The sequence below is a fragment of the Euprymna scolopes genome, chromosome 26, assembly GCF_053919585.1.
Source record: "Euprymna scolopes isolate OS-2025 chromosome 26, ASM5391958v1, whole genome shotgun sequence".
NCBI lineage: Eukaryota > Metazoa > Mollusca > Cephalopoda > Sepiida > Sepiolidae > Euprymna > Euprymna scolopes.
In genome coordinates, this window is record NC_136507.1 from 97850024 (window position 1) to 97875983 (window position 25960).

The following is a 25960-nucleotide window of genomic DNA, read 5'->3' on the forward strand; positions in this document are numbered from 1 at the left end:
AATTTATCTGCCAAAGCAAAATAATTTTTTGGTTAACTGTCCGAAAAAGCTATATCAACTCAGAAACGAGATATCATTGTTAAATTTCATGTATGCTAATAGAGGATTCAGTTGGCATATACGCATCATAATCATGTTAACATATCAGTTCTCATTAGTTAAGCAATGTTGTCTAGTAAGAACCAGATGGGTGACGATTTTGAAAGATTAAAAAAATAAAAAAGCCCAGTCGTAAAGATGCCTTTAGCAAGTGTTTCAATATAACCTCAATATAACATGTGTTGACACAATATAATAATCACCTCTTGGGCGGAAATTTTCTACTTAATGTGGTGAAGCTCTCCAGAGGAGTATGCAATTTTTTCCCTCATATTTGTTATATATATATATATATATATATATATATATATTACTCTATTAGAAAAAAAAAGTTTCATTAACTTTTTCTCAATTCATTAAAATAATTTTTTCATTCATTTTTAAAATTCTTTTTTTTTTTTTTTCCATTCATTTTTCTCCATCTTTCATTCGTTTTTAGAATTTTTTCTATTTTTTTTCCCACATTAATTTTTAAAAGTTTCTTTTCTTTTTCAATCATTTTTTTTTTTTTTCCTCTATTCGTATTTCATTTATCTTTAGGTTTGGTTGTTTTGTTTTACGGCATATCAGCCTTTTTCGAGTTATTTCCAGTCATTTTGGAAATAGTATTCATGTTGCATCCAGTTCTTTTGTAAAAGGTTTTTATTCTTCAAACTCTTTGTATCTTCAATCGCTAGTTTGTAGTGTTTGGTTTGGTTGTTTTATAGTGGATTTTATCGTTTTTGTTCCCTGTCCTGCAGAACATGAATGAGTTTTGCAATGGGAAAGGGAAGATGGTTACAGTATTAATGGTTGGTATATTTTAAGTTAGGAAACCAGTCAGGAAGTGGGAGGAGATAGAAAGGGGAAATGGGAAGAAGGAAAAGGTGGGTTGTTGTTTTTGGTTTTGCAGAACAAAATTAAGTTTTGCAAAAGGAAGTAGAAAAACAAAAAAAGCATCAATGTTAGGTGCATTTCGTTTCAGGAAGCCAATATCTTCAGACAGCCTGATCTGGTAGCACCAGTCATTCATCTTCAGAATTTCTTTTTTTTTTTTTTTTTTCGATTTTCTTGATTCATTTTTTCTCCATTCATTTTTAAAACGCAATGTTTTTTTTTTTTCTTCTTCCAGTGTTCCTCTGATGTAACAGTTGTCATTGATGATTATTCAGCCACATCTACCTCGGAACTTAGTGTCCAAAAAGGCCAGCAGGTGGAATTAGTGGATGTCTGCCCAGCAGGTCAGCCTGAGTGGTGCCTGGTTCGAACTCTACCCAACGAGGTAGGAGAATCTAGCCAGGGACTTGTGCCAATGTCTACACTAAAACCAGTCCCCATAAAAGTGGGTTCCGCTGCTGGCACCCGTACGAGTGCTGATTTGGATGGTAAGTGATTTTTTTTTTTTTATTTCTCATCTGTAAACTTTTTCTTCATTTAATTTCTTGTTTAATTTTTTTTTTTTTTTTTATATATGTTTATATATATATTAAAAATATATATTTATATATGTTAAAAATCATACAAGGTACCTTCCATAAGTTTGCAGACTTTTTTCGTATTGGCATTTTTATTGATAGTACACGCATGAAACTCTAGTCCCCTTTGAAGTAATCTCCTCCAGCTGCAATGCACCTGTGGTACCATTCCAACAACTTCTGGAGGGCCCTCATGGAAGTTCTCTTGTATGAGCATGTTAATGACCCTCATCACAACCTCTTTCATCTCCTCAATTGTCTCATGATGACAGCCTCTAATGTTTTTCTTGAGCTTAGGAAATAACCAAAAGTCACAGGGAGCAAGGTCTGCACTATAGGGAGGGCGAGGAACTGTCTTGATGCCCATCTTGGTCAAATAGTCTGTAACAAGAATTGAGCACCCTTGGGACAGACTTTGCACAAATCTTTCATATCTTCACTTCCTCATAATTGTGTGTACAGTTCCCACACTGACATCAAACTGTGCACTTATTGTCTCTGTAGACACACGATGGTCCTTATCCATGAAATTCTGTATTTGGCCAATCAACTTTGGTGTTCTGACTTCCTTACTCATTCGACATTTCTCATCCTTACAGACTTCTTTGAATTTCTTATGCAACTCAAAAACTGATGCTCGATTAATGCAAGATGGTCCAAAGCATTCCATACATTTCTGTGGCATTTTTTCCAAGTTTAAAACAGAATTTTATTGCATATTCTTCTAGAGTATCCTCATGTCCAAATTGCATTTTTGAAATTCACCAGCTATAACAATCAAGCTTTAGTAACGTGTATTCCAATTCCTGCTGTAGCTGTTCATTTGACCCTGAAATCATAAAAAGTAGTCAGTCATCTCATAAGATGTATAGCAATAACCTACTGAATTTTCAAGAGTCTACGGCAATTTTAAATGCCTGTACAAAAAAGTTTGCAAACTTAAACACCTTGTATAATTGCGGACATTGTTGGGATTTATCGTTTATTTCATTCAATAAATGGTAATGGTACGATAATGACAGTTTTTATTTACCTCTCCACAGGGGCAAAGTTAGACACAAGATAAGTTTTTAATACAAAAAAAATTCAACTCTTCATATAGTGGCACTCTGGATTGGAACAAAAATAAAAATTGCCTCAATCTAGAAGGACTTTTTATTGGTTGACTAAGCAAAGAAAAAAATATATAAGATTGTCATCAGAACAGATACTACACATTGTTGTTAATCAAAATTCATATGTCATATCTTATTCTAATAGAGATTTCATGTCTGTAATTGGAACTGCTACAATGACCTAAATTATTACAACTCATTCTATGATTTTTATTTAAAATCACAAAGAATAACATTAACCGTTTCCATATTATTTATACCTTCATAACACTAATTCAGTTTCTATCGTCTTTAAACAACCAATTTTATGTACGTAATCCAACTAGTGATTCACACACTGGAGAGGATGGCTGGTTTGCATCTTATTGATTTTTGAGATGAACTGTACTTCATAAATAATAGTGGATTTATTGATTTCTAAATTTTTCTCTTTCTTTTATCTTATTTATCTAATACATAAAGTAAAGTTAGTCTCTTTATCATTTCTTTTTCATCAAACTTTTTTTTTTCTACAAAATGGATATTTGATTTTGATCTGTAAGATATTTTTTTGTAGTAGCTGTTAAGAATAAAATGTAAATTAATTGAATTCCTTTCAGAAAATATTTTGTTTGGGTTGGAATTATTCTTGATGGCTAACATTAAATAAAGGGGATATAACTCTGTATTCATCTATACAAGCTTACTTTCCTTTTAATGAAATATATATACTATATCTCGATTTTTTTTTTTTTTTTATGTATTAAATATAAGGCAAAATTTTATGAGAAAATTAAATTATAAATGAAGAAGTGACTAATTTATTTCTGCAATTTTCTCATTTAACTAAATTAAGAATAATATTTGCTACAGAAACAACAAAAAGAAACCCAATAAAACCCAAAACCAAACAAACAAAAAATCATTTTATAGTGTAATTTAGGTATCAGTTTCACATAAGTTTAACGTAAAATGATCCCCATTTCTGGACTATTCAAATGTTTTAGGATAGTTAAACAACTTTTCTGCCATGGAAAATTAATTGTGTGCGCTTCTGGGGGGGGGGTGACTGAACCTTTTAAAGCATTTGATTTTAACTAGTTTGCCAGTCAGACTCAGTATTAATGGCAAAATAGGGCAGTTAACTATTCCAAAACTTTAAATTATCCCTAAAATGGGGGATAATTTTACGTTAAATTTATAAGCGAAACTAATCCCTCACACCAAAATATAAAATATTTTTTCAGAGTGTTCACACGTAATCACCTAAAAGAAAAAAAGTAGAATCATATTTTTGGAAGAGAGTGATTTAGCTTAGAGTCCTTATCTTCTTTTCAAAGGAATAATATTTGCTACTGGAACAGTAGCAGAAACTCACAAAGAAGCGAACGACCAACAGAAGATATTGTTGTTAGGAAGAAACAGCTTACTTTGCAAACATGTATATAATCACATTTATCAGATATTTTAACTTGAGGGATATTTCATTCCAGTCTCCAGATCAGGAGAGAATACACACCATTTTGGAGCTTAAATCTCCTTGTAGATTTGTATATAATAAAGTTTATCATTTTTTTTTCTTTGTGGAGTAATCCATTTTCATTTAATTAAATTTAGTATATTTAGCAATAAACAGGTGATTTATTCCAGTGTTGAAAACATCTGGCATTGGAGTTATTTGTTTGAGAAGTGTTGCATAATTTAATTTTCAATAATTGTTATAGAGGAGAACTTATTGTAATATTCTGCAATTAAATGTAAATGGACTCGATCAATAGTTTTTGGTAGTGGGGGGGACTTATGTATGACTTGTAAGTAAATATTTTTATGCTGGTCTTTTGCGCTGACATTTCTGTCTAAATAAAAGATATTTAAATCCTGAATTATCTTGTGCATCCATCTATCCAACCAAATTCCAAACTGCATCAACCATGAAAGAAGCAGCACCAACAGCATCATGGAGATGCTTCTTAAAAAGAGACTTCACTGGTTTGTTTCTGAATTTTTGAGATGAGGATATCTGTATTATTTGGAGTCTTTGGACTTCTGTTCTTATCTTGTGTTATTTTTCATAATATCCATGTAACCTCTGACTTTTGAAATAATAATAATATATATATATATATATATATATATATATATATATATATATATATATATATATATATATATATATATATATATATATAGGCTGGTGCAGAAATAACTTCGCTATTTTCAAATTATTGCTTTTTGTAAATGAGTGTTCTTTATGAAAATTGTTTTATTGCATTTTTTAAAGATTGGAATTTTATTTTGATTTATTTATGTATGAGAAATAATGTCATGTAAATCAATATTAATTAAAAAAAAAAAAAAGTTATTTTAAAATTTTAAAGTGATTTTGCACCATCCTGTGTACATGTTATTATTAATATAAACAATATCTGCTCTATCCCTACATTCCATGTTTAAATGGATGTGTCCTCCATAGTATCCAACTTGACCAAATGGTTAATTGTAGGCATAGACAGATTTATATATTTTGTTTGATTCCAATATCTATCCGTCTTTTTGGTATAACTAAAAAAAAAAAAAAAAAAAAAAAAAAAATGTATTAGGTACTTTTTAAAAAGAAAACTGCAAAAAAAAAAAATTTTTTTTTAATAAATTAAAGAATTATAAACATCGAAATTCCAGTTTGACTGTCATTACCCCCCCCCCCCATCCTTCCTAAATAAACAGCATAGGAAAAGCATACTTCAATAAAGTGAGATGCATCCCTTTTCACATCCGAAAATCCTTATCACTCAAGTGACTTCCCTTTTATAGTTGTCTGCCTTTTATGGTTACAAGATTTGCTGAATGGTGGTGGTGGGGGGGCAGCTTTAAATAAGTTCTTACTACCCCCCCCCCCCCCGCCATCTAAAAAATACAATCTGTTTATTTTAATTTTATTCATTTTACTTTTTTTTTTTCTTTTTTTTTTTAAATTTTTTTATTTTGTAAGGAAGTAAGTTTTTTTGTTTTTTTTTTTATTAGAAGCAATTTGCACTAAAAGAAATCTAGAGGGGAAAACAATTATTTGTCCCCTGATAAAAAGGAGGGTGGATCTGTAAATTCACCTTTGTCCATTCATCTGTTCGCACTTTTCTCAATAGCTACGCCTTGGAATTTTTTGAAATTTTGCACAAACATTAAACATGATATGAGTAAAAAAAGTAACAGAACGGATTTTCCAGGGAAACTCCAGTTGCTCCTCTAGGGGTGCCTTTCATGTTAAAATGGCTAAAATTGACATTTTTGTGCTTATTAAAAAAATTTGATGCCTTGGAATTTTTAAAACTTTCTGAAAAGTTGTAACTGATTTCTATATAATTTTGTTTGTCTATACTTCACGATAACTCTTGGGTGTACCTCAAGGGCTCTTTTAGGGCTAATAAAAACACTCCATTTTTGGGACTATTTTACCATATTCATCCAAAATTTTCTGTGTATGTCTATTTAGAAGTTTTATGCATGGTGTTGAACTCAAATTTAAATGTTAAGGCCTTGGGGACTTTTGGGGCTAAATGATGGAGGGGGTAAAATGATGGACTTAGTCAATTCTTTTTTTTTTGCATGGTGCAGAACTCAAATTTACATATGTTTGGGCCTAAAACTGAACCGCTGGTTTATTTTCAACAGGATTTGACGTCTCTTGGGGGACTTATGGAGCTAAATGGAGGGGAGGGGGGCAAATGCTGAACTTAGTCATTTTTTTTTTTTTACGCCTCGTTCACTGTGCACTCATGGGGAACCATGCATGCTTCACTTGTTTCTTTGAAAGTCAGTTCGGTGTAATATTATAAATGTAGCAAATTTTTGTTAGCTTATTCTCACATTGTTATTATAGAAATGATCATACTAAAAAAAAAAAAAGGATTGGGATTGAAATATTTTTACCTACGATGCAACAGGATATTGATTCAAACAAGGACATAGGGGATGAGCATTCGGTACTTAATAACATCCAGTTTGGCTAGCCAAAATTTTAAGGTGTGGACTGTAAAGATTTTATCATCCTACTTTTGTTTCCTCCACCTACTGGCAGAAAAAAGAAAGTGCCTGTAAATATCTTTTTATAAGGGAATCACTATTTATCGAAACCCAGAAGCCACTTGAGGATAAGGATTAATAAGTGGAAGGTGGTTACTTAAAGACAACCATAGTAGTCAGTTGGAAAGCAACACCATGATACAGAGTTTCATAGGCAAGCAGTTCTAGGAAAGAAACTTTGTTCATGAAATTTAGATTTAGGCATAGAGCGTGAGAGAAATTGTTCTTATAGCTAAGCAAATGTTTGTTGCGAATATTTTGCAGGAGTGAGGATTATAGATTGAAGCGCGGTCTAAATTCATTTTCGGTTTTCAGATATGACAAAATCCCTTGTTTGGTAATAAAAAAAGAGAGCCGTTTTTCTTTTCACACAATTTTACAAAATTGTCTTCGAAATTTAGTGAGGGAGCATCTTTTCGTCTCTACTTCTTTTTCACATAAGACGTTGCGAATCTATCTCTTCTCTATCGTTACTTTTATTGTAGGCTGAGCTCTAATCTATGCCCCTCTGCTGTAAAACATGCACCAAAAACTCCCTCGTCTAACTACAACAACTGCCAACAATTTCTCTCACTATATCTGCATCTAAAACAAGGCGAAAGTTCTATGAGTAAAGTTTCTTTCCTAGAACTGTCCATCTGTGCAACACAATACCATGGGGCTGCTTTTCAGCTGATTATAAAATGATCATTTTCAAGTCTAATGTAAATAGTTTTTTTGTTTTTTTTGACTGCTCTCTTATAATATTATTAATCCCTACCCAAGTTCCACCATTACTGATCATCACACTTGTTATCTCGGCATTCATTAATCCTTTTCCTCAAGTGACTTCCAATGCCCAAGTAAAAAAAAAAAATTTTTTTTAAAAAGCCCTTGAATGCAGAATGCTGATTGAACTAAATTTTATGAGCAAATCTGGATGGCCCCCAAATCCACCAAAAGTTTGAAATAATATTTTGGTAATAAAAAATTAAAAAAAAAAAAAAAAAAGTTAAAGCATAAAATAACACAATCAGGATAATTCACATATCTTGTTATCTGTGTTCTGAAGCTAGAAGAATATTGATTTGGACCAAAAGAAAATTTGAACAAAGATCAACTAACATTTCTTTGATTAAAATTTTAGAAGATTTATATATTTTTCAAAGGTTTCTTTCTCAATTTATTTGAATCCGTCAAGAAATATTTAGAGAAGAATTAATGTTGGTGTTAGTACTGGCAACAATTTGTCCAGCTTGCCTTGGATGTAAACAACACGTTTTTTTTTGTTTTTTTTTCATCCTAACTATGCTATGAACAACTATAAATGATAAAATAGGAAGAAAAACGATCTCTGTACGATTAAAATTGTCTTTTGGGATGGTTCCAGGGTGATGATAAAAAAAAAATGTCTGGTGCTGTATAATTCAATTTCGTTATTGAAAAGACTTAATTGGTGAGATGAAATTCTTTATTAATTACGAGCAAATTATTTGGGTTTGGAAATTTAAGCACCAATACTGTTAGAAAAGATTTGAATGCACACACCCCAGCTATAGGTAAAAACCAACTTGTGTTCAATCATATACAATAAACCACTTACAATATATTGTACTTCAGCAGTAAATATCCTAAAAATGGTTGGTATATGGAACTTAAAAAAAAAAAAAACATAAATCTATATTAGACTTTTTTTTTTTTTTAGTAATTTATGCTACTAAATTTAAATATTCGATTAATAGCAAAAAATAAGAATAAAGTGAATAATCTGGAAAAATGGAGAATGGTAAATTGAAATGTTTTTTTCTTGTAGAATGTAGACTTCTTGCTTGTTTATTCCTGTTCTTGTCTTTTGGTATCTACTTGAATCCATTGCTAAGCTGCTGTTTTAGGAGAAGAGATAAGACGAAAGGAAGATTTGGATATCTTCAAAACTCCCCTCCCCCACCTCCTTCTAACTCTAAATCTTCTGTAGCTGAATAAATACTCGAGACTTGCTTATTCCATTTTCCTAAAGCTGTATACAAAAATAATAGTTGTTGACTAATGGTATTCCAAAGAAATCAAAATTCCTGTAACTTGATTCTGTTCACTCATTACTACAATTTTTATTTCGTTTTATTTTTTATTTTTATTTTTTTTATGAAATGGTAGCTGAATGGTTAGAGCAAGACCATTTTAACTCCTGAGACTCATGTTCAATACCTACCCAGTACCAACCCAATGTTTCATCCATAAAAAAAAAAAATGTGGGCCTCCTTTCAGTTTTGAGAGACAATGAATATTCTCTGTAAAAGAGTGCCCATGCAGGGAGTCTATAGTGAAGCAAAGGTTTCATAATCTTCAACAGCATATCTTGTGAACCAGCATTGGTGTATTTCAAAAGCAAGTTGAAGTCCAAGATGACTGGAAACAGATAAGGGGATAAAATTTTTTCTGATTCCGATAAATTTACTTTGTTCCAAATTCCCGATTCCGATACAATTACTGATTTTGATTCTTTGAAATGTACAACTCTTATTTTATTTAATGTTTTCGCATTAGCGTAAAAGCCCGTGTAATATGTCCATATATTGTCGCAAATGTAAAATACACTTGATCTATAACTTTCGGTTTTATTACTTGTTTAAAATTAAGTTATGATTTTATCATTAGTACCAATAAGGGAAATTTAAATTTTATGCACATAAAAAATAAATAAATAAAACTGAAAAATCAATTTTGGCATCAGAAGATAGTCACATTTATTTTTTTATACCGATTCTGATACCCCAAAAGTTCTGATTTCTCCAATTCCTGATTGAGAATTATCGTCCCAACATTAATAAATATATACTAATAGGCATTGATTAGTAATTTGTTCTATCCTTACTACCGGCAATAATAACCAAGACTGATATAATGATTAACTCTTCTACTCATTCATGGCTGAGAGAACAAGAACAATCTATGTCTGTGAATTAAATAAAGAGTTTAGTTCAAGATCCTATACAAGTTCCCGAGTTTGACATGACATTCCCAAATTTTAAAGGATGCACATGAAAATAAGCTTAAATGTTATGAAAATAGATGAGAATAGTAGTCAGAAAGATAAGCATTATCAATCTTCATCTAAAAAATTCCAAAGCATAGAATGAATATCAAGTTTTATTATGAAAGTGAAATTGTGCTTAGAAATGAGAAAGGGGCTGCTCCCCACCTTCTTTCGGATAGAATTCTACATATACTTTTGCATTTACTTTCTATTTCTCTACCAAAAATTGCATTCATCAAATCAAACACACTTAATTAAATTATTCATTAAGTTATTCATGATATTAGAATAATTGGCAACATATTACCCCCCCCCACACACACACACACTCACTTCTCTTGCTCTAAATTTATTAAGAATTGAATGCAAGTCAAAAATTTCTCAATTCATGAGATTAAAATAAAAAAAAATTTTTCAAGAGTTTATGAGTGGAGATTAGTTTCCTTCATTAATTTAGCGTAGGTAGAACCACCCTTGTCGGCCATCTTGAAATGTAGTGTAAACATACCTCGTTTCCTCATAAAAGTTTAGTTTCTTCACAATATATATATATATATATATATATATATATATATATATATATATATATATACACCCACACTAATTAAAAGAAATTCTCACAAATTAATTACAGAAATTAAAAAGGAAAGGCATACTTGTAAATAATATAGAGTTTACCGATATGATCTCAGAATATTTCTAACTTTTCACATATGTTTCACTTCTGGGAAGTGAACAAAGTTCGTTTGGTATTTCAAGATGACTATTAAATGTTATGTTTTAAAACGCAGGAGTAATAGGAAACTAATACTAAAAAAAGAAACAAACAAAAACAAAACTAAGTAACACACAATTACTAATGTTTATATATTTCTATAACCTCTTTACCTTGAGCAACACACTCCCTGGTTCGATTTTGGATCTGACTAAATCATTAATTAAAGGATGCAGTGTCTCAGCAGCCAGCGATTCATGTAGGCAGTTTGTTCCGTGCATGAAATTTTGAGTGTGAAAAAATGTTTCTAAAAGTTGCAAGTTGCAATGTTTTCTGGCTTTGTGGACCTATCAGGCAAATGCTGTGGTTGCCGCAATGTTTAATAATTTTGTCAGTGTTTACCATGTCAGTTGCTAGACATCAAAGATTTAATGAATCTAAGCCCAGCGACGCTTTTGAATAGGACAGGTGTCTAGTGAAGAATAATCGTTTGATTGCATGTCTCTGAATGGCTTCCAGGCAATGTTCTGATGCAATTCCTAAGTATGGTTGCATTATAACTAGTGTTGGGACGATTAATCAGAATCAGGAACTGAGAAAATCTTAACTTTTTAGGTATAGGAATCGGAGAAAATGGTGTCTACTATCCAATGGCAAAAAACAATTTTTGTAACTGTTGGATTGTTTTTATTTGAAATTTAATTTTCCATCGATTCTACCAAATAGAAAATGGATAATATGTATTGGTTTTAAGGTACAAACAAAATTAAAATGTATATATCACGTGGAGAAGTATATTTTTTACGTTCACGAAAATATAACATGCATTTTTATGGTACTCTAAAGAAAAACAACTTTATATCTAAATATTGTGATTTTAAAAGAATTGAAATCAGTAATTGTATTGGAATCGGGAAAAATTTTGGAATCGTCCCATCACTAATTATAACTCTATACATTTTGAAATCCAATGGATGAGTGGCTAACATTGTTTTGTGGAGTGATGCAAAGATGCTATTGATCTTCTTGACAGTTTTAGAAATGGGCTTTGTTCAACACAAATCATTACCAACAATATTGCCAAGTAACATTCACAAGAAGACGTCTTGATATTATTGTATATATTATTTGTATTCTTTGGAATCTGCATGGAATTTCGAATAGAACTCTTTATTTATTCCACATTGGTAGCATGCTTTGTTCCATCAGTCATGACTGGGTAGACATCCTAAGTAATTCGAAATTGTATTTTTCTGCACTGAGGATTGAAGAATCTCAAGTTCGCCAAGATACACCTGAAGGTCAGAGGTTATGTCAACTGAAACGTGAAAATAACACTCAAGATGAGAACAATAGTCTGAAGAATCCAAATATAATGCAGTTATTCAATCCTTACCTCAAAAGTTTTAAAACAGTAGTTTTTAAAGTAAAAACTTACAACAATTATAATGCATAATGAGGGCTGTGGCTTGGATGGAAAAATATGAGTGACATCTAAGGGTCACAGGCGATCCCAGAACATAGAAGTTGACAAAAGCATGTGACTTCCAAACAGAACTTTTCTGACTAGGCTGGTGAGACTTCAAACAGAAGAGACATATCTAATGAGAAGAAGGCATGCACAATGTTAGGTATAGCATTAGGGTGAATTATTCATATATTTCTGTCTTTATATCTCTCTCTTGTGTATAAAAGTAATCTTTCTCTCTGATTTTATTTTGTGATTGTTCTTTCTCTTTGTAATTAACATTTTTTGGTACTTCTGCAGAATATGGATCAGGCTGAAATGATAACATCATTTAGAAACCCATTTGTAACATAGGGAGGCCGTTTTTTTTTTTTTGTTGTTTTTTTAAATTACCTAACAATTTAATAAACAAAAGATACTATTAAAATTGAATTTTTGAAAGTCCTATCATATAGCACAGTCTGTATTTTGCATGAGTACACATTTAAAAAATTTTTTTTTTATAAACATTGACATTTGATAGGGTTTATTAGTGGACAAATAGAAAAGGGATTTCTTACAGGTGTGTATAATGGTTTGTATACACTCATCAGTAAGTGTGAAAATACAGGGTGTCCAAGAAGTCACTGAAGGGTTTTGAACTTATATTCTTTATTTTTGATATCTTTCTGTAATTTTAACACAATCTGATTAAGATGTTTTAAAAAAAAAAAACAAAAAAAAAAAAAAACCAAAAAACAAATGCAAAATTCAAGCAATTTTTATTTATGAAAAATGTCTTTTAAATGTTGACGCTTTTTCAGCTTAACATATTTGTACTCTTTCCAAAACATTATTCATGATAGATTGCAGAATCTCTGGATTACGATTTAACTCCCTTATTTTGTTCTTGATGTTCTCCTTCAATTCTTGCAGTGACTTTTTGGGCACCCTAAACCCTGCAAGAATTGAAAGAAAACATTAGGAACGAAATAAGGGAGTTAAATTACAATCCAGAGATTTGGCAAGCTGTCATGAATAATATTTTGGAAAGAGCACAAATATGCGAAGCTGAAAATGGGCAACATTTAAAAGATATTATTTTTCATAAAGATTGCTTGAATTTTACATTTTTTTTTTTCTAAATGTCTTAGATTGTGTTAAAATTACAGTGCCTGTTTCCCGCCTGACTCCAACTAGGATGTCTTCAAGTCCAACATAAACAAATTCCTGATAAACTGCCCCCTTAAGTAATCCACTTTATAAAATCTCAATTACTAATGATTACTACGATATTATCCCATTGATTACTGTACACGCAATAACCCTTATGCCCGAGTGGCCTCCGGGCTTTGATAAGTGGTGACCTCTATGTTTAAAAAAATAAAATAAAAAATAAAGAATGTATTTAAGTTCAAAACCCTTCAGTGATTTTTTTTTTTTTGGACACCCTGTATAACAATTGTTTATCTCTTACTAATTTTTTTTTTTTTTTTTTTTTACAGATTTGTCTAGCAATTCAAACGAAGCTAGTCCGAATGCATCCAACGCTTCACTCAATAATTCATCCGCATCACCTGTTACGAAACGACGCAGCAGTTTCCGGTAAGTAGTATCTTCTAAACATGATATTAGCATCGTTCTAATAGACAAAATATTTATTTTAAAAAAAAAAACAAAAAAAAACTTCAACCAAAGAAATTAACATTTTTTTTCTACGGGCCCCTTTTACTTCAGACATTTTATAAAATTTAAGTTAATTTTTATTTATAGCATGTAAAAATTTTCTTTTCTGCATATGTTGCTATGAAACATTTTGTGTTGAAAACATTTTGCTTTCTAAAATTCAATTGCTGCATCAAATATGTTTGTTTACTGTAGATTGTTATCAGTTCAGATCTTAAACTTCAACAAATATTTATTGTTTAAATTGTTTTCTTTTACTTTAAATTTATTTCTGACCATATGTTATGTATTATACTAGTCTTACAGGACCACTCGTGTAACCTATATAACTTCCGCAGACACATTGTATTGACGATACATAGAAAATTGATTCAGAACAATTACAGGAAAAAGCAACATGTATTGCAAACACATTGAAATATTTTAAACTTAAGAAAAATCGGGCAAAATATAAAAAGCATATTTAAATACTAAGATTATTTTAGTTAAATGTTTTAGTCAAGCGTATATCTTATAACTTAGTAATTATTATTTTTTAATGACTTTGCAATTTCCTGAAATAATTGTTAAACTAATATTATTATTGTTTCTAATGATATAAATTTTACCAAGCTTCTTTCTTTTAATAATTACACATGTTCTTGAAAAATTATTTAATTCAAAGGAGGGTCTAAATATTTTCACTTGCAATATACTGCATAGTGTATTGTTATCACATCTGGGCTGGTGCGTTTACCACTAATTTCCCCCTCTTATACGGGTCGAAAAAAGGTGTTCGATCTAATAGGTCCCATCATTGCAATGTTGGATCCCTGTGCCTGTTTTAAAAGTACTTTAATGGTATGTGCCCTGATAAACTCATAGCACTTCTGCCCCCCTTGATGTACGTACTCCTAACCTGACCAGCAGCAAAATCCCACCCCTTCATTGTTGAGGTCTCTAGATGCCAGAATGCCTTCTCTTCTAATAGGTTCTTTCCTGGTATTGCTAGTCTGCAATATAAACAGACATCTTGGTGCTGAACTTCCCACAATCCCCTGTTAGACACAATCTCAAATAGTAGCCGACGTATGTTCCAAGTGGCAATATGCCTTGTTTTGTAGGTGAAAAAAGTTTTCCTTTAAAAAAAAAAGATTTTAAAAAGTCATTTTCTTAAAATTCCTATTTACAAAAGGTCTCTAAACTGCATTTATTATCTTTACTATATTTAATTGGTTGATATGCTTCAAAACAAAATATTTTTATTATTTATGTATATATTTTTATTTATCAAGGCCAAGCACTGCTTGAATGAAAAAAAAAAAAAAAAAAAAACTTGTAAATAAATCAGATAAACCTGTAATTGAGATGAATTTTCCCTTTTTTTTTTTTTTTTTTTTTTTTTTTTTACATAATTTTAGTTTTATCATATTTTTTAAAATTCTTATTTCCTTTTGTTTTTTTGTTTTTTTTATTTTAATCAATTTTTAAAAATTCTTATTTCCAAAGAAAAAAAGGTTAACATTTAATAGATAAATTGGCGCTTATTTTTCTTGGGACCTTAACGAAATATGGCAGTGAAAATAACAAGATTTCTAAATATATTTATCAGTGAAAAATTATGGAAAATTATTGTAGAATTTTAATTAAAAAATAAAATTAATTTACTGTTTGGAGTTCACAAACTCTGAATGATATTCGGCATCAAGCCCAGCTTATACAAGCTTGTTCTAATATGAAGACAACACACTGACGACTTCTTGTTCAGTGTTTTAAGACTCTGAAAAGTAAATTAATTTGGATTGGTTTATCATTTTCTTTTTAATTCTTATTTCAAAAGAAGAAAGAGTTAAACTTTATTAGATAAATTGTCACTTATTTTTATTGGAAATCAATGGCAGTTCAAAATAAATAACATGAAAACTTTTAACTATATTAATCGGTAAAAAATTACGGAAAATTATTGTAGAATTTTTATAAAAAATAACATTTATTAAATATTTGGAGTTCACAAACTCTGAATAATATTTGCATCAAGCCAAGCTTGTCGTACAAGATTATCTCCCTTGTTCTAATATGAAGACAATACACTGACGTGTTGTTCAGCATTATAGGACTCTTAAAAGTAAATTAATTTGAATAATTTGGACGATTTGTTTGGGGCACTAAAGATGATCTGTCAAGCAACTTTCTCCAGCCGTTCAAATTTTTCAACCTTCCTGCATGTTTCTCAGCACCAGATCTGTACACTCTTAGATGTTGTCCTCCAACTGCCTCTTTCTTTGTCTACTCCTCTTTCTTCCTCTCTTCACAGTTTCTGGCAGGATTATCATATTGATACCTGATGATCTTGTGACGTGTCCATTCCACTTCATTTTTCTTTTTCACATTAATCAATAGATCTTCACGTGACCTGATTGCTTGGCTGAGTCTTTTTTTCACCTCTTCATTTGTAATGTTGTTCTATTTGATCTCTGTGGCCCATTCCCTTATTTCCAGGTCTGCAGTTAGGGTCTACAGTTTACATATATGCAGAAGTATGAAGATGATCAGGGAGTGCATCAATCGAGTTATTTTTAATAAAATAAAAAAATTCCTAAAGAATTGTGTTGTGATAAGAATCCGAAGCAAAGACACAACTTAGTATTTAGTGTAAACGAAAAACGAATACATCTGGAAAGATGGTTGCATCATTCTACCACTCCATAAGGTATCTCACTCCTGATGCCATCCTGTACCTGTATAAGAAACAAATACCTCCTAAAATCAAGTACTGTTGCCATATCTGGCCTTTCTTGCCTTGACAGGGTTCAAAATCGGCTTTGAAACCTAGTAGATGATGTCCTTTTCTCTTTTTTTTTCATAGAAGAGATGCAGTAAATGTATCTCTGCTCTATCATTATTTTCATGGCAAGTGCTCAACAAGTGCTCAACTAAGGTTCAATCTATACCCCCTCCCCTTCCCTCACAAAACATTCACAACAAAAAGTTGTCTAGCTACAACCACTGCCAACAATTTCCCTCACTCTGTACTTAAATCTAAACACAAATTCCATGGACAAAGTTTCTTTCCTAGAATTGCTGCTTTATTTTTTAAGGGAACTAAATAACCAAAATCCCGTTTCCAAAATTGAATGTACCCAAAAAGTGACTCCTTATATTTTTGAATGAGATGGTGTAACCCCTTATACCCAATCCAGGCAATACCAGGTAACCCTGTTAATCTGTTTTAGTTGCACTTCCCTCTGTCCATGCGTGTGTATGGTTAAAATTTGCAAACTAACAAAAGTGCATTTATAAATCATACATGATTCAGTATGACTCTGAACTAGTTATGGAAACACATACATACACACAAAATATCTGGCCAGATAATTTTATAGAGAGGTAAACATATTCTGGATTCTGGGAAGTAAATGACACTAATATACAATGATTGAAACAATATTTTACGAATTAAAATTAATGACTACACTTTGATTATGTGTCGTAATAATAGATTGACTGAACAGTTTAAAGAAAATGTTAATATTTTATATCAACTAAATTTAGTCATTTTGTTAAACAAAAACAAAACACTACCTAATCTGTTTTTAAACTTTGTCTTTCAAGACTTTGTCATATAATTTTTTAATTGCTTCAAACCTCCTTATTTATCCATTTATTTGGTCATGTGTTTAGTATTTTTGTCTTAAATATTTTATTTGTCTTATTTGAACTACTTTTAAAGAAAATTGCATAAAAAAAATCTATACTTTTTTAAAATCAAACTAAGAGTAACTCCAACCCAATTTGCATGTTGTTTTAAGTTGTAAATTATTTTTTTGTTCCCTCTCACCAACACACACAGTCCTGTTTGTTTGTATATTTTTTGTTATTTTAGCATGATTTTTTTGTAAAGTGTTTTTTTTTTTAATTTGGTCATTATTCCTTGAATAGGATGCCAAAATTCAAAACAAGGACCATGCCCAACACTGCAAAACCGACAAGGTATGAAACTAACTTTATCATAATTTTAGAGAGAGTAGTAGTACATATCTATAGTATAGAGTGGGAATAGTATGAGGACATCAGAAGTCACATGACAAGGTTTTTAAAAAAAAAATGGAATTTTAAATTTTAATGATTTTAAAAAATTGTTTCAATTTACTAAGTTATGTTTCAGAATATTTTAGATGGACATTGGTAAGTTGTATTATTATTCAGATACCTATTTGCATCTTGGTTGTTACTTTTATGTTTTGACTGGTGTAATCTCCAACCTTCTTCTGGTGCATTTTTTTTTTTTACTTGTAAATCTTTGTCGAACTCTGAGACCTATCTGGAATTCCTTATTGAACCTTTTAAAGTATCCTTTAGTTGGAACAGATGCACCAGAATATCAGAGATTACATCAACCGAAACGAAGTGAAAATAACAACCAAAAAGAGAATAGTAATCCTGAACAATCAAAATAATATAGTTTACTAAAGTTATGTTGACCTTGAAATTTTTTTAAACCTTTTTCAAAAATACCTAACTAAAAATATAAGAATATAACTGAATCTATTAAAGCTGTATAATATTTTAGATTGCTTTTTTTTATAGTTTAGGTTTAAATTGTTTTTTATATTTTTTATTAATACTGAGTCAAATGCTTTTTGATATAATTGTTTATGTTGCCCTTGAATTTTTTTTTAACCTTTTTAAAAAATATCCAACTAAAAATAAACCCTAATCTGTTAATAAAGCTGCATATTTTAAATTGCTTTTTTATAGGTACAAAAAATGCTTAAATGCTTTTTTGATATAATTGTTTAAGAAACAAGTAGCATTTAAGATAATTTTCGATCGAGGATATTTTTGAGATGAGATTATGCTAGTTACATTATTAACGTCTTTCTTCATCCACCATGCTAGGATAATCTTAGTTGATTTTTATTTTTGTCCATAAACATAATTTCGTGTAGCATTTGATGATTGCCCCAATTTTTTAAAAATTTAGATGACAACTTATCATACGTATCAATAGAGGTAACTTATTTCAAATTAAGGAAAGTTTTTTTTCCCCATGAAACAAAACCAAACCTTTCTTAACCCAATAAGAGCAAACGTTCCTGGCCTTCAGGCCAAGATCAAAGTGTAGTATCTGTTCTTCAGATGCTACACTTCAATTTCTTGTTTTGTCAGTGGAGGAGAACCCCTTTCACGACTGAGACAATTTTAAATTGGACTGTGCTAAAATAATAAAATCATTTAGAAACCCATTCTTAACATGGGGAGGCTGTTTAACTATTCTGTACTTTCACCTAACAATTTAATGAACAAAAGATACCATGTTAGAAAACGACCCTGGTGTCTAACTCTGTCTTGTAGGGAAGCATTGTAAATAGAAACCCTAAATTCATCTGGTAAAAAAAAAAAAAAAAAAAAAAAAAAAATTTTTTTCATAGTTTGAGGTAAGGAGTTACCTCCCTTAATATGAAAAATGACCACCTTAAACTAAAAAAAAAAGGCCTGATGATTTTCCTAAGATGAAGTGTTATTTTTGTTTTATAGTTATTTATGAATGAGTCACCACTCATCAAGGTTAAAAGCCATTTAAGAATAACATTTAATGAGATAGCTAGATTGTCAGTTGAATGTCAGTTAGAGGATTTAAAATAATGAATGGAACAAATAAAATTTGGTCACATGATGGTAGTTTATGACGAATGTTTTACATTGAATTTGAAGATAACCATGTCATAGATAGCAGGGAAGCACTTTGTGGTAATGTGTTCCACAAATGGGAAACTCTTGGAAACAAACTCTGTTTATGGAAATCCTATTTGATGTTAGGCACACAGAGGAAGAAAAGAAAAGTTGATTTTGCATTTGTGGCAGCAAGATGATTTCTTGCTGTGAAAGTTTTAGAAGGACCAGAGATTTAAGCTCAAGCAAGAACTTTCCAAAGAAATGAAGACAGAATAGAGAAATCCAGTTTTGGATTTTTTTCAGATAAAAATTTATGGTTTGTATTTGTTGTTTGTGAAAATTTCAGAAGCTATACTCACTTTAGACGTGTTGAACAAGCATTCTCTAAAGGAGGAAGTCTCAAGGGAATATCAAATTCACAAGTGGTTCTTAGTTACTTGTATATCTCCTTCAGGGGAGATGACAACATTAAGTTTTTGTAATTCTTGCAGGAAAGTATTGACGTCCTACATTCAGCACCTGACTTTTCCAAAGGGTCACCTTATTGGTACTGACCAGGTTTAACTTTGATGATCTAACACAAACCAGTGTGTCAACATGCTTATGCCGTATTTGTGGAAATAACAATATAAATAAGAATAATGATCCAAATAATGATGTGAGCAGAGAAAGACTAACAATGTCTTCATGTGAGAAAGAGGCTGTAGAAAAAGAGACTAGATGCCCTTCCCCTTCCCTGACTAGATTGCTGTGGTCGCGTGATTTACACATTCTGCTCACGTTGCCTTCCTCTTATTGTTCCTATTTATTTGCCTCACCACAAATGCTGAGTTAGACACAAGGTCAGTTTTTAATGTGAGGAAAATCCAGTTCCCTCAAAAAAAGTCACTCTTGATTGGGACAAAAATAAATGCCTCGGTCGAGAAAGGATTTCACCTTTACTGATGAGGACAGAAAAGATGAAGTGTAGTAGCAGAACAGATACTACACTTTGCTTCAGTCCAAAAGGCGACTATTTTGGCTGGAGAGCATGCTTCGCAAAAATAAGAGAAATCAAAAATAGATTACTGGCATGCTAAGCCCTTGCTTTTCTTTTTTCTTCTTTTTGAGCTTAAGCAGCAAATTTTAGACATTTTCGTAGAATCAAAATCATTTGATGAATTTTAATCAAAATTAGAACAAGAATTCTACATTTAATATTTAGTAGCATAGATATTTCTTAACCTTAGTAAGTAGACATAAAAGTGGTGCAAAACTGTTTAGCATAATGTGCACAGTTATTTGAATAACAGTACTTAAAATAAAGCAATTCTAAATTCCATGCAGGCAACAGTTCTGCTGTTTTTTTAAACAGCATCGATGACCACGGCTCTCCAAATTGTAGAGCCATGGTAATCTTGGAAAGACAAGTAAAAACGGTAGTTTCCCCTTGCTTTCCATCTCCTAGGAGGGAATTAAACGTGTCTCTAGATACCAACCTGGATATTTCTATGACTCGATACAGTACATACAGCACCTAGTCTACCCAAATGGTCACCCGCTTTGTACTGGCCAGGCTCATCATTGCTTATCTTTAGTGATCTGGTAATAACCGGTGTGTCAACGTGATTGTGCTGTATTCTAAGTTAACCATTGAATAAATGATAGTGTCAGTTGTTGGTACGTATGCAAAATGTAGATTGCTATTTTTCTTAGATTAAATTTTAAAGTTAAATTTTTATGGTATCTTTTGTTCATTAAATTGTTAGGTGAAAGTACAGAATAGTTAACAAATGCCCTCATCATGTTAAGAATAGGTTTCTAAATGATTTTATTATTTTAGCACAGTCCATATTCTGCATAATTATCTATTCTTTTACTGCTGCAAAGAATAACCACTCTTCCTAGTTTATAATGATAAAAAATTATAAAGTAATGATAAAAAATAATGAAGTAATGATAAAAAATAATAATGTAATGATAAAAATAATAAAAAAATAATAAAAAAAATAATAAAGTAATAACAAAAATAATAATAAAGTAATAATAAAAATATTAATAAAGTAATGATCAAAAATAATAAAGAAATGATAAAAACAAAGTAATAATAAAAATAATAAAGTAATAATAAAAATAATAATAAAGTAATAACAAAAATAATAATAAAGTAATAATAAAAATAATAAAGTAATGATAAAAAATAATAATAAAGTAATGATAAAAAATAATAATAAAGTAATGATAAGAAATAATAAAGTAATGATAAGAAATAATAAAGTAATAATAAAAAATAATAAAGTAATGATAAAAAATAATAAAGTGATAATAAAAATAATAAAGTAATGATAAAAAATCATAAAGTAATGATAAAAAATAATAAAGTAATAATAAAAGATAATAAAGTAATATTAAAAATAATAATAAAGTAATGATAAAAAATAATAATAAAGTAATGATAAAAAATAAAGTAATGATAAAAAACAAAGTAATAATAAAAATAATAAAGTAATGATAAAAAACAAAGTAATAATAAAAATAATAAAGTAATGATAAAAAATAATAAAGTAATGATAAAAAATAATAAAGTAATGATAAAAAATAATAAAGTAATGATAAAAAAATAATAAAGTAATGATAAAAAATAATAAAGTAATGATAAAAAATAATAAAGTAATGATAAAAAATAAAGTAATGATAAAAAATAATAAAGTAATGATAAAAAATAAAGTAATGGTAAAAAATAATAAAGTAATGATAAAAAATAAAGTAATGATAAAAAATAAGAATAAAGTAATGATAAAAAATAATAATAAAGTAATGATAAAAAATAAGAATAAAGTAATGATAAAAAATAATAATAAAGTAATGATAAAAAATAAGAATAAAGTAATGATAAAAAATAATAATAAAGTAATGATAAAAAATAAGAATAAAGTAATGATAAAAAATAAGAATAAAGTAATGATAAAAAATAATAATAAAGTAATGATAAAAAATAAGAATAAAGTAATGATAAAAAATAATAATAAAGTAATGATAAAAAATAAGAATAAAGTAATGATAAAAAATAATAATAAAGTAATGATAAAAAATAAGAATAAAGTAATGATAAAAAATAAGAATAAAGTAATGATAAAAAATAAGAATAAAGTAATGATAAAAAATAATAATAAAGTAATGATAAAAAATAAAGTAATGATAAAAAATATAAAGTAATGATAAAAAATAATAATAAAGTAATGATAAAAAATGATAAAGTAATGATAAAAAATATAGTAATGATAAAAAATAATAATAAAGTAATGATAAAAAAAATAAAGTAATGATAAAAAATAATAATAAAGTAATGATAAAAAATAATAAAGTAATGATAAAAAATATAGTAATGATAAAAAATAATAATAAAGTAATGATAAAAAATAATAATAAAGTAATGATAAAAAATATAGTAATGATAAAAAATAATAATATAGTAATGATAAAAAATAATAATAAAGTAATGATAAAAAATAATAATAAAGTAATGATAAAAGATAATAAAGTAATGATAAAAAATGCATGAAATAACCCCACCCACCCCAAAAATGTATGTATTGTGTTCTTTTCAATAAAAAAAAATTTCAGCTCGGTCCATATTCTGCATAATTATTCCAGTCTTTTTCTACGGCAAAGCACACCACTCTTGCTAGTTTAAAATGATTAAAAAAATAAAAATAAAATAATGATAACAGCACCCCCCTGTCATAAAATATATATATATTTTTATTTCAATATTTTTTTTTTTTTTACATTGTATCTTGTTACGACAGCTGTCACAAATACTGACAAAAATGATCTCTTTAGAGTTAAGAACTAATTGCTTCTAAGTTTATCAAGCAAATACAAAAATGGCCTTAAAACCAAGTTAATGGCCACCAATTGCGCTACTTACGTTGCCTCTGTTAAAAAATTGCTTGATTAAAATATGCTGTTTTTATGTTTTGGAATTTCTGAGGTAGGGATTGATATTTGGACTACTGTTCTCATCTTTGTTGTTATAGTCACAACTAGCCATGCCTATCCTGCTTTGCCTGGTATTTATTGATGTGATTTTTGTTTTCAATTTTTATTTCATTTCAAATTTTTAAACTTGTAAAAACAAAAAAGAAAGAAGTTTAGTTTTTAAGTAAACAACTGTTATTCTTAATTAAAAATGAGTTATTTCCCCTTGTTGATTTTTATTTTTAGTTGATTATTTAAAAATGTTTTATATTACCAGTCTTTTGGACTGGAGTAAGTTATTTTTTAAATAGCAAAAGTATGGTTTTTGATTTTAATGGAAATAAAATTAAATAGCAAAGTATGGTTTTTGATTTTAACGAGGCATGAAGCCACTTGATATAAGAAGCTAAATAAAATAGTATTCAAGGTAAAAATCTTGTCAACGATAAGTAGTAAAGATCTTGAACCTTCAAAGCTGAGAACCGACCATTAACCAATGCTTTTTTTTACCAATACACTATGCAGACAATTTTAGGTTGAAGATTACACCAGCCACACTGTTGTGAAAGATGAAACTGGTAGTTCAAATAATCCAAATTATGTCATTTTACACCATTTTATTTTTTTCTTTAACAATTTTAATTACTCATCAATGTTGATATTTATATCTAATACATAAAGTAAAGTTGGTCTCTCGATTTTTGTCATTAATAGCTTTCTTCCTACAAAATCAGTACTCAATTCTGGGGTAACATTTCTTTTGATTGTTTGTTGTAACACATTGCTTAGAAAATAAAATCTAATTCGATTTAATTTCTTGCAGAAAATACTTCTATCTAGTCACAATCATTTTCATACAGACAGTGTCTAAAACAGGTGGGTGGGGCATAATTTCATCAATACAGTGTTTGGAATGAAATAAAAATTGTGGGAACATGTGGGCATTGTTAAAAAAAGAATTGCAAGTAAACACACTACCATACAGTAAAAAATAATTACGGCTATAGTTCAGCTGTACCTATGTTTTTCCAATTGAACTCATGTCTATTATGGGTCTACTGATATTATTTACTTGTGCTGTAAGGACTATCACCTAGGTCAGATCGAGTCCACTTTCCCCTAAGCAAGTACAGTACCTCTAGCTCACTTTTGCTGATCATGAGTTGGGTAACATTACTCCTAATGCTATAGCCGAAGACCAATTACATGTGGGTTTTATAATGTTGCCATTGTTGCCACCCAGGTCTTCAACTGCCCTTCAGAAAGTTTGTGCCAACCAGTTAGAGAAGGGTGGGAGAGGTCACTGATCATGTTTAACAAGCTAGCATATGGATAGACTCTTTAAAATGTAAGATTAAATCTGGCAAGATGTGTGCAGAAGAGATGACTCTGGGTTTGGTCATGTTGAATGAATGGATGAGAGTATATTTTATTCAAATTATGCTGACTTATTTCTCCAGAAATCTATAAAATGTATGTGTGTGTGTTCAGAGAGAGTAATGAACTGGGCAGAGAAGAAATAAGGTGATGTGGAGGAGAAGGGAAAAATGTGGGTGGAGATAAAAGTTTTAATAAAATAAAAGTATGTTACACTTTTGCCCGGGTCACACCAAGTAGTCCTGCTAGTCTAAATATAGAAAGCAAAGATGCATGTGTTTATCACAAAGATATTGGCATACTTGGAACTAGCAGATTCTTGTGAATCTTAATTTGCTTTTAAATGATTAACAAGTTTTTGTTTTTCTAATATAATATTATAATGTACAATAAAAAAAATGTTTGATTATTTTGTTTGACCTTGCAATGGTCATTTAATGCTGAGTAAGTATTTTTAAATAAATCTTACGTTTGCAAATAAATTGTTAGAGTAGTTGTACTATTTAGCGTACGAATGGGCGGAATGCTGAGGGTCAAGTTTCATTAGTTATGTTAAACATCAGGGGCAAACCTGCTCATATATATTAATGAGCCAACCATTTTGTGACTTAATTGCAGACTATGTAGTTTTGCATCGATTATTTTGCAGTGACACACTTTTGAAATATAAATTATGTATTTTTATTTTGTATCTTTTTTTTTTTTTTTTTTGATCTTCCTCAGATTAAATATTTTAATTTACACTTCCTCATCTTGAGTGTAATCATTTTCATAACGTTTTGACTGTTGTACTCTCCAGTCTTCTTCAGCCATTTTTTACCATACTTGGTAACGGTGTTGTGGAGTCTGAATGCATGAGGTCTGGTTCCCGGAATTCTCAAATATTCGATGCTAACTCCTTATTTTAAAGTCTTCCAATATTCAGACTGCCTATTGATTCCTCTGAGATTAAAATATCCGACCCTTAACATTCTTAGGAGTCAGACTCTGATTATGACTCTGCAGCCTTCACCCGGCCACTTCCTTTAATTCACTTATAAAGGGAGATAATCAAAATCTGAGAATTTGACTGCTTTATTCTCTGGCCCTTTTTGGACGTTTTTGTCTTAGTTGATAACCTGGTTGTGAATTGAAAAGTATAAGTTCAAACTCCTAGAATTGCAAAATATCCACCTTTGACTCCTTATTTGAAAATATCCCAATATTCAGACTGTCTGTTGATTCTTCAGAGATTCAAAAATCTAAAATTCCTTAAAGGAGAGCAGTTTAGTCTTACTAGCATTAAATGGATGGTAACATTTAATGCTAGTAAGACTAAGCTGCTCTACTTTAACAATTACAAAACGTCTCTCCAACCACCAATATCCATAACAAATAATACCC

At 29.8% G+C, this 25960-nt stretch overlaps 1 protein-coding gene across 13 annotated transcripts in view; it reads left to right on the forward strand.

Moving 5' to 3' along the window:
- The window catches only part of LOC145248297 (kalirin-like), an 858283-nt gene that overhangs the window by 540133 nt on the left and 292190 nt on the right, over positions 1–25960 (forward strand). For 12 of the 13 annotated variants that reach the window (XM_080110176.1, XM_080110182.1, XM_080110183.1 and 9 more), the window contains 3 exons: positions 1211–1463; positions 13405–13504; positions 17504–17554. In XM_080110176.1, coding sequence (XP_079966302.1) covers positions 1211–1463; positions 13405–13504; positions 17504–17554 — 404 coding nt within the window. The remainder of the gene's footprint in view (positions 1–1210; positions 1464–13404; positions 13505–17503; positions 17555–25960) is intronic. The other variant, XM_080110178.1, reaches the window with a different exon arrangement.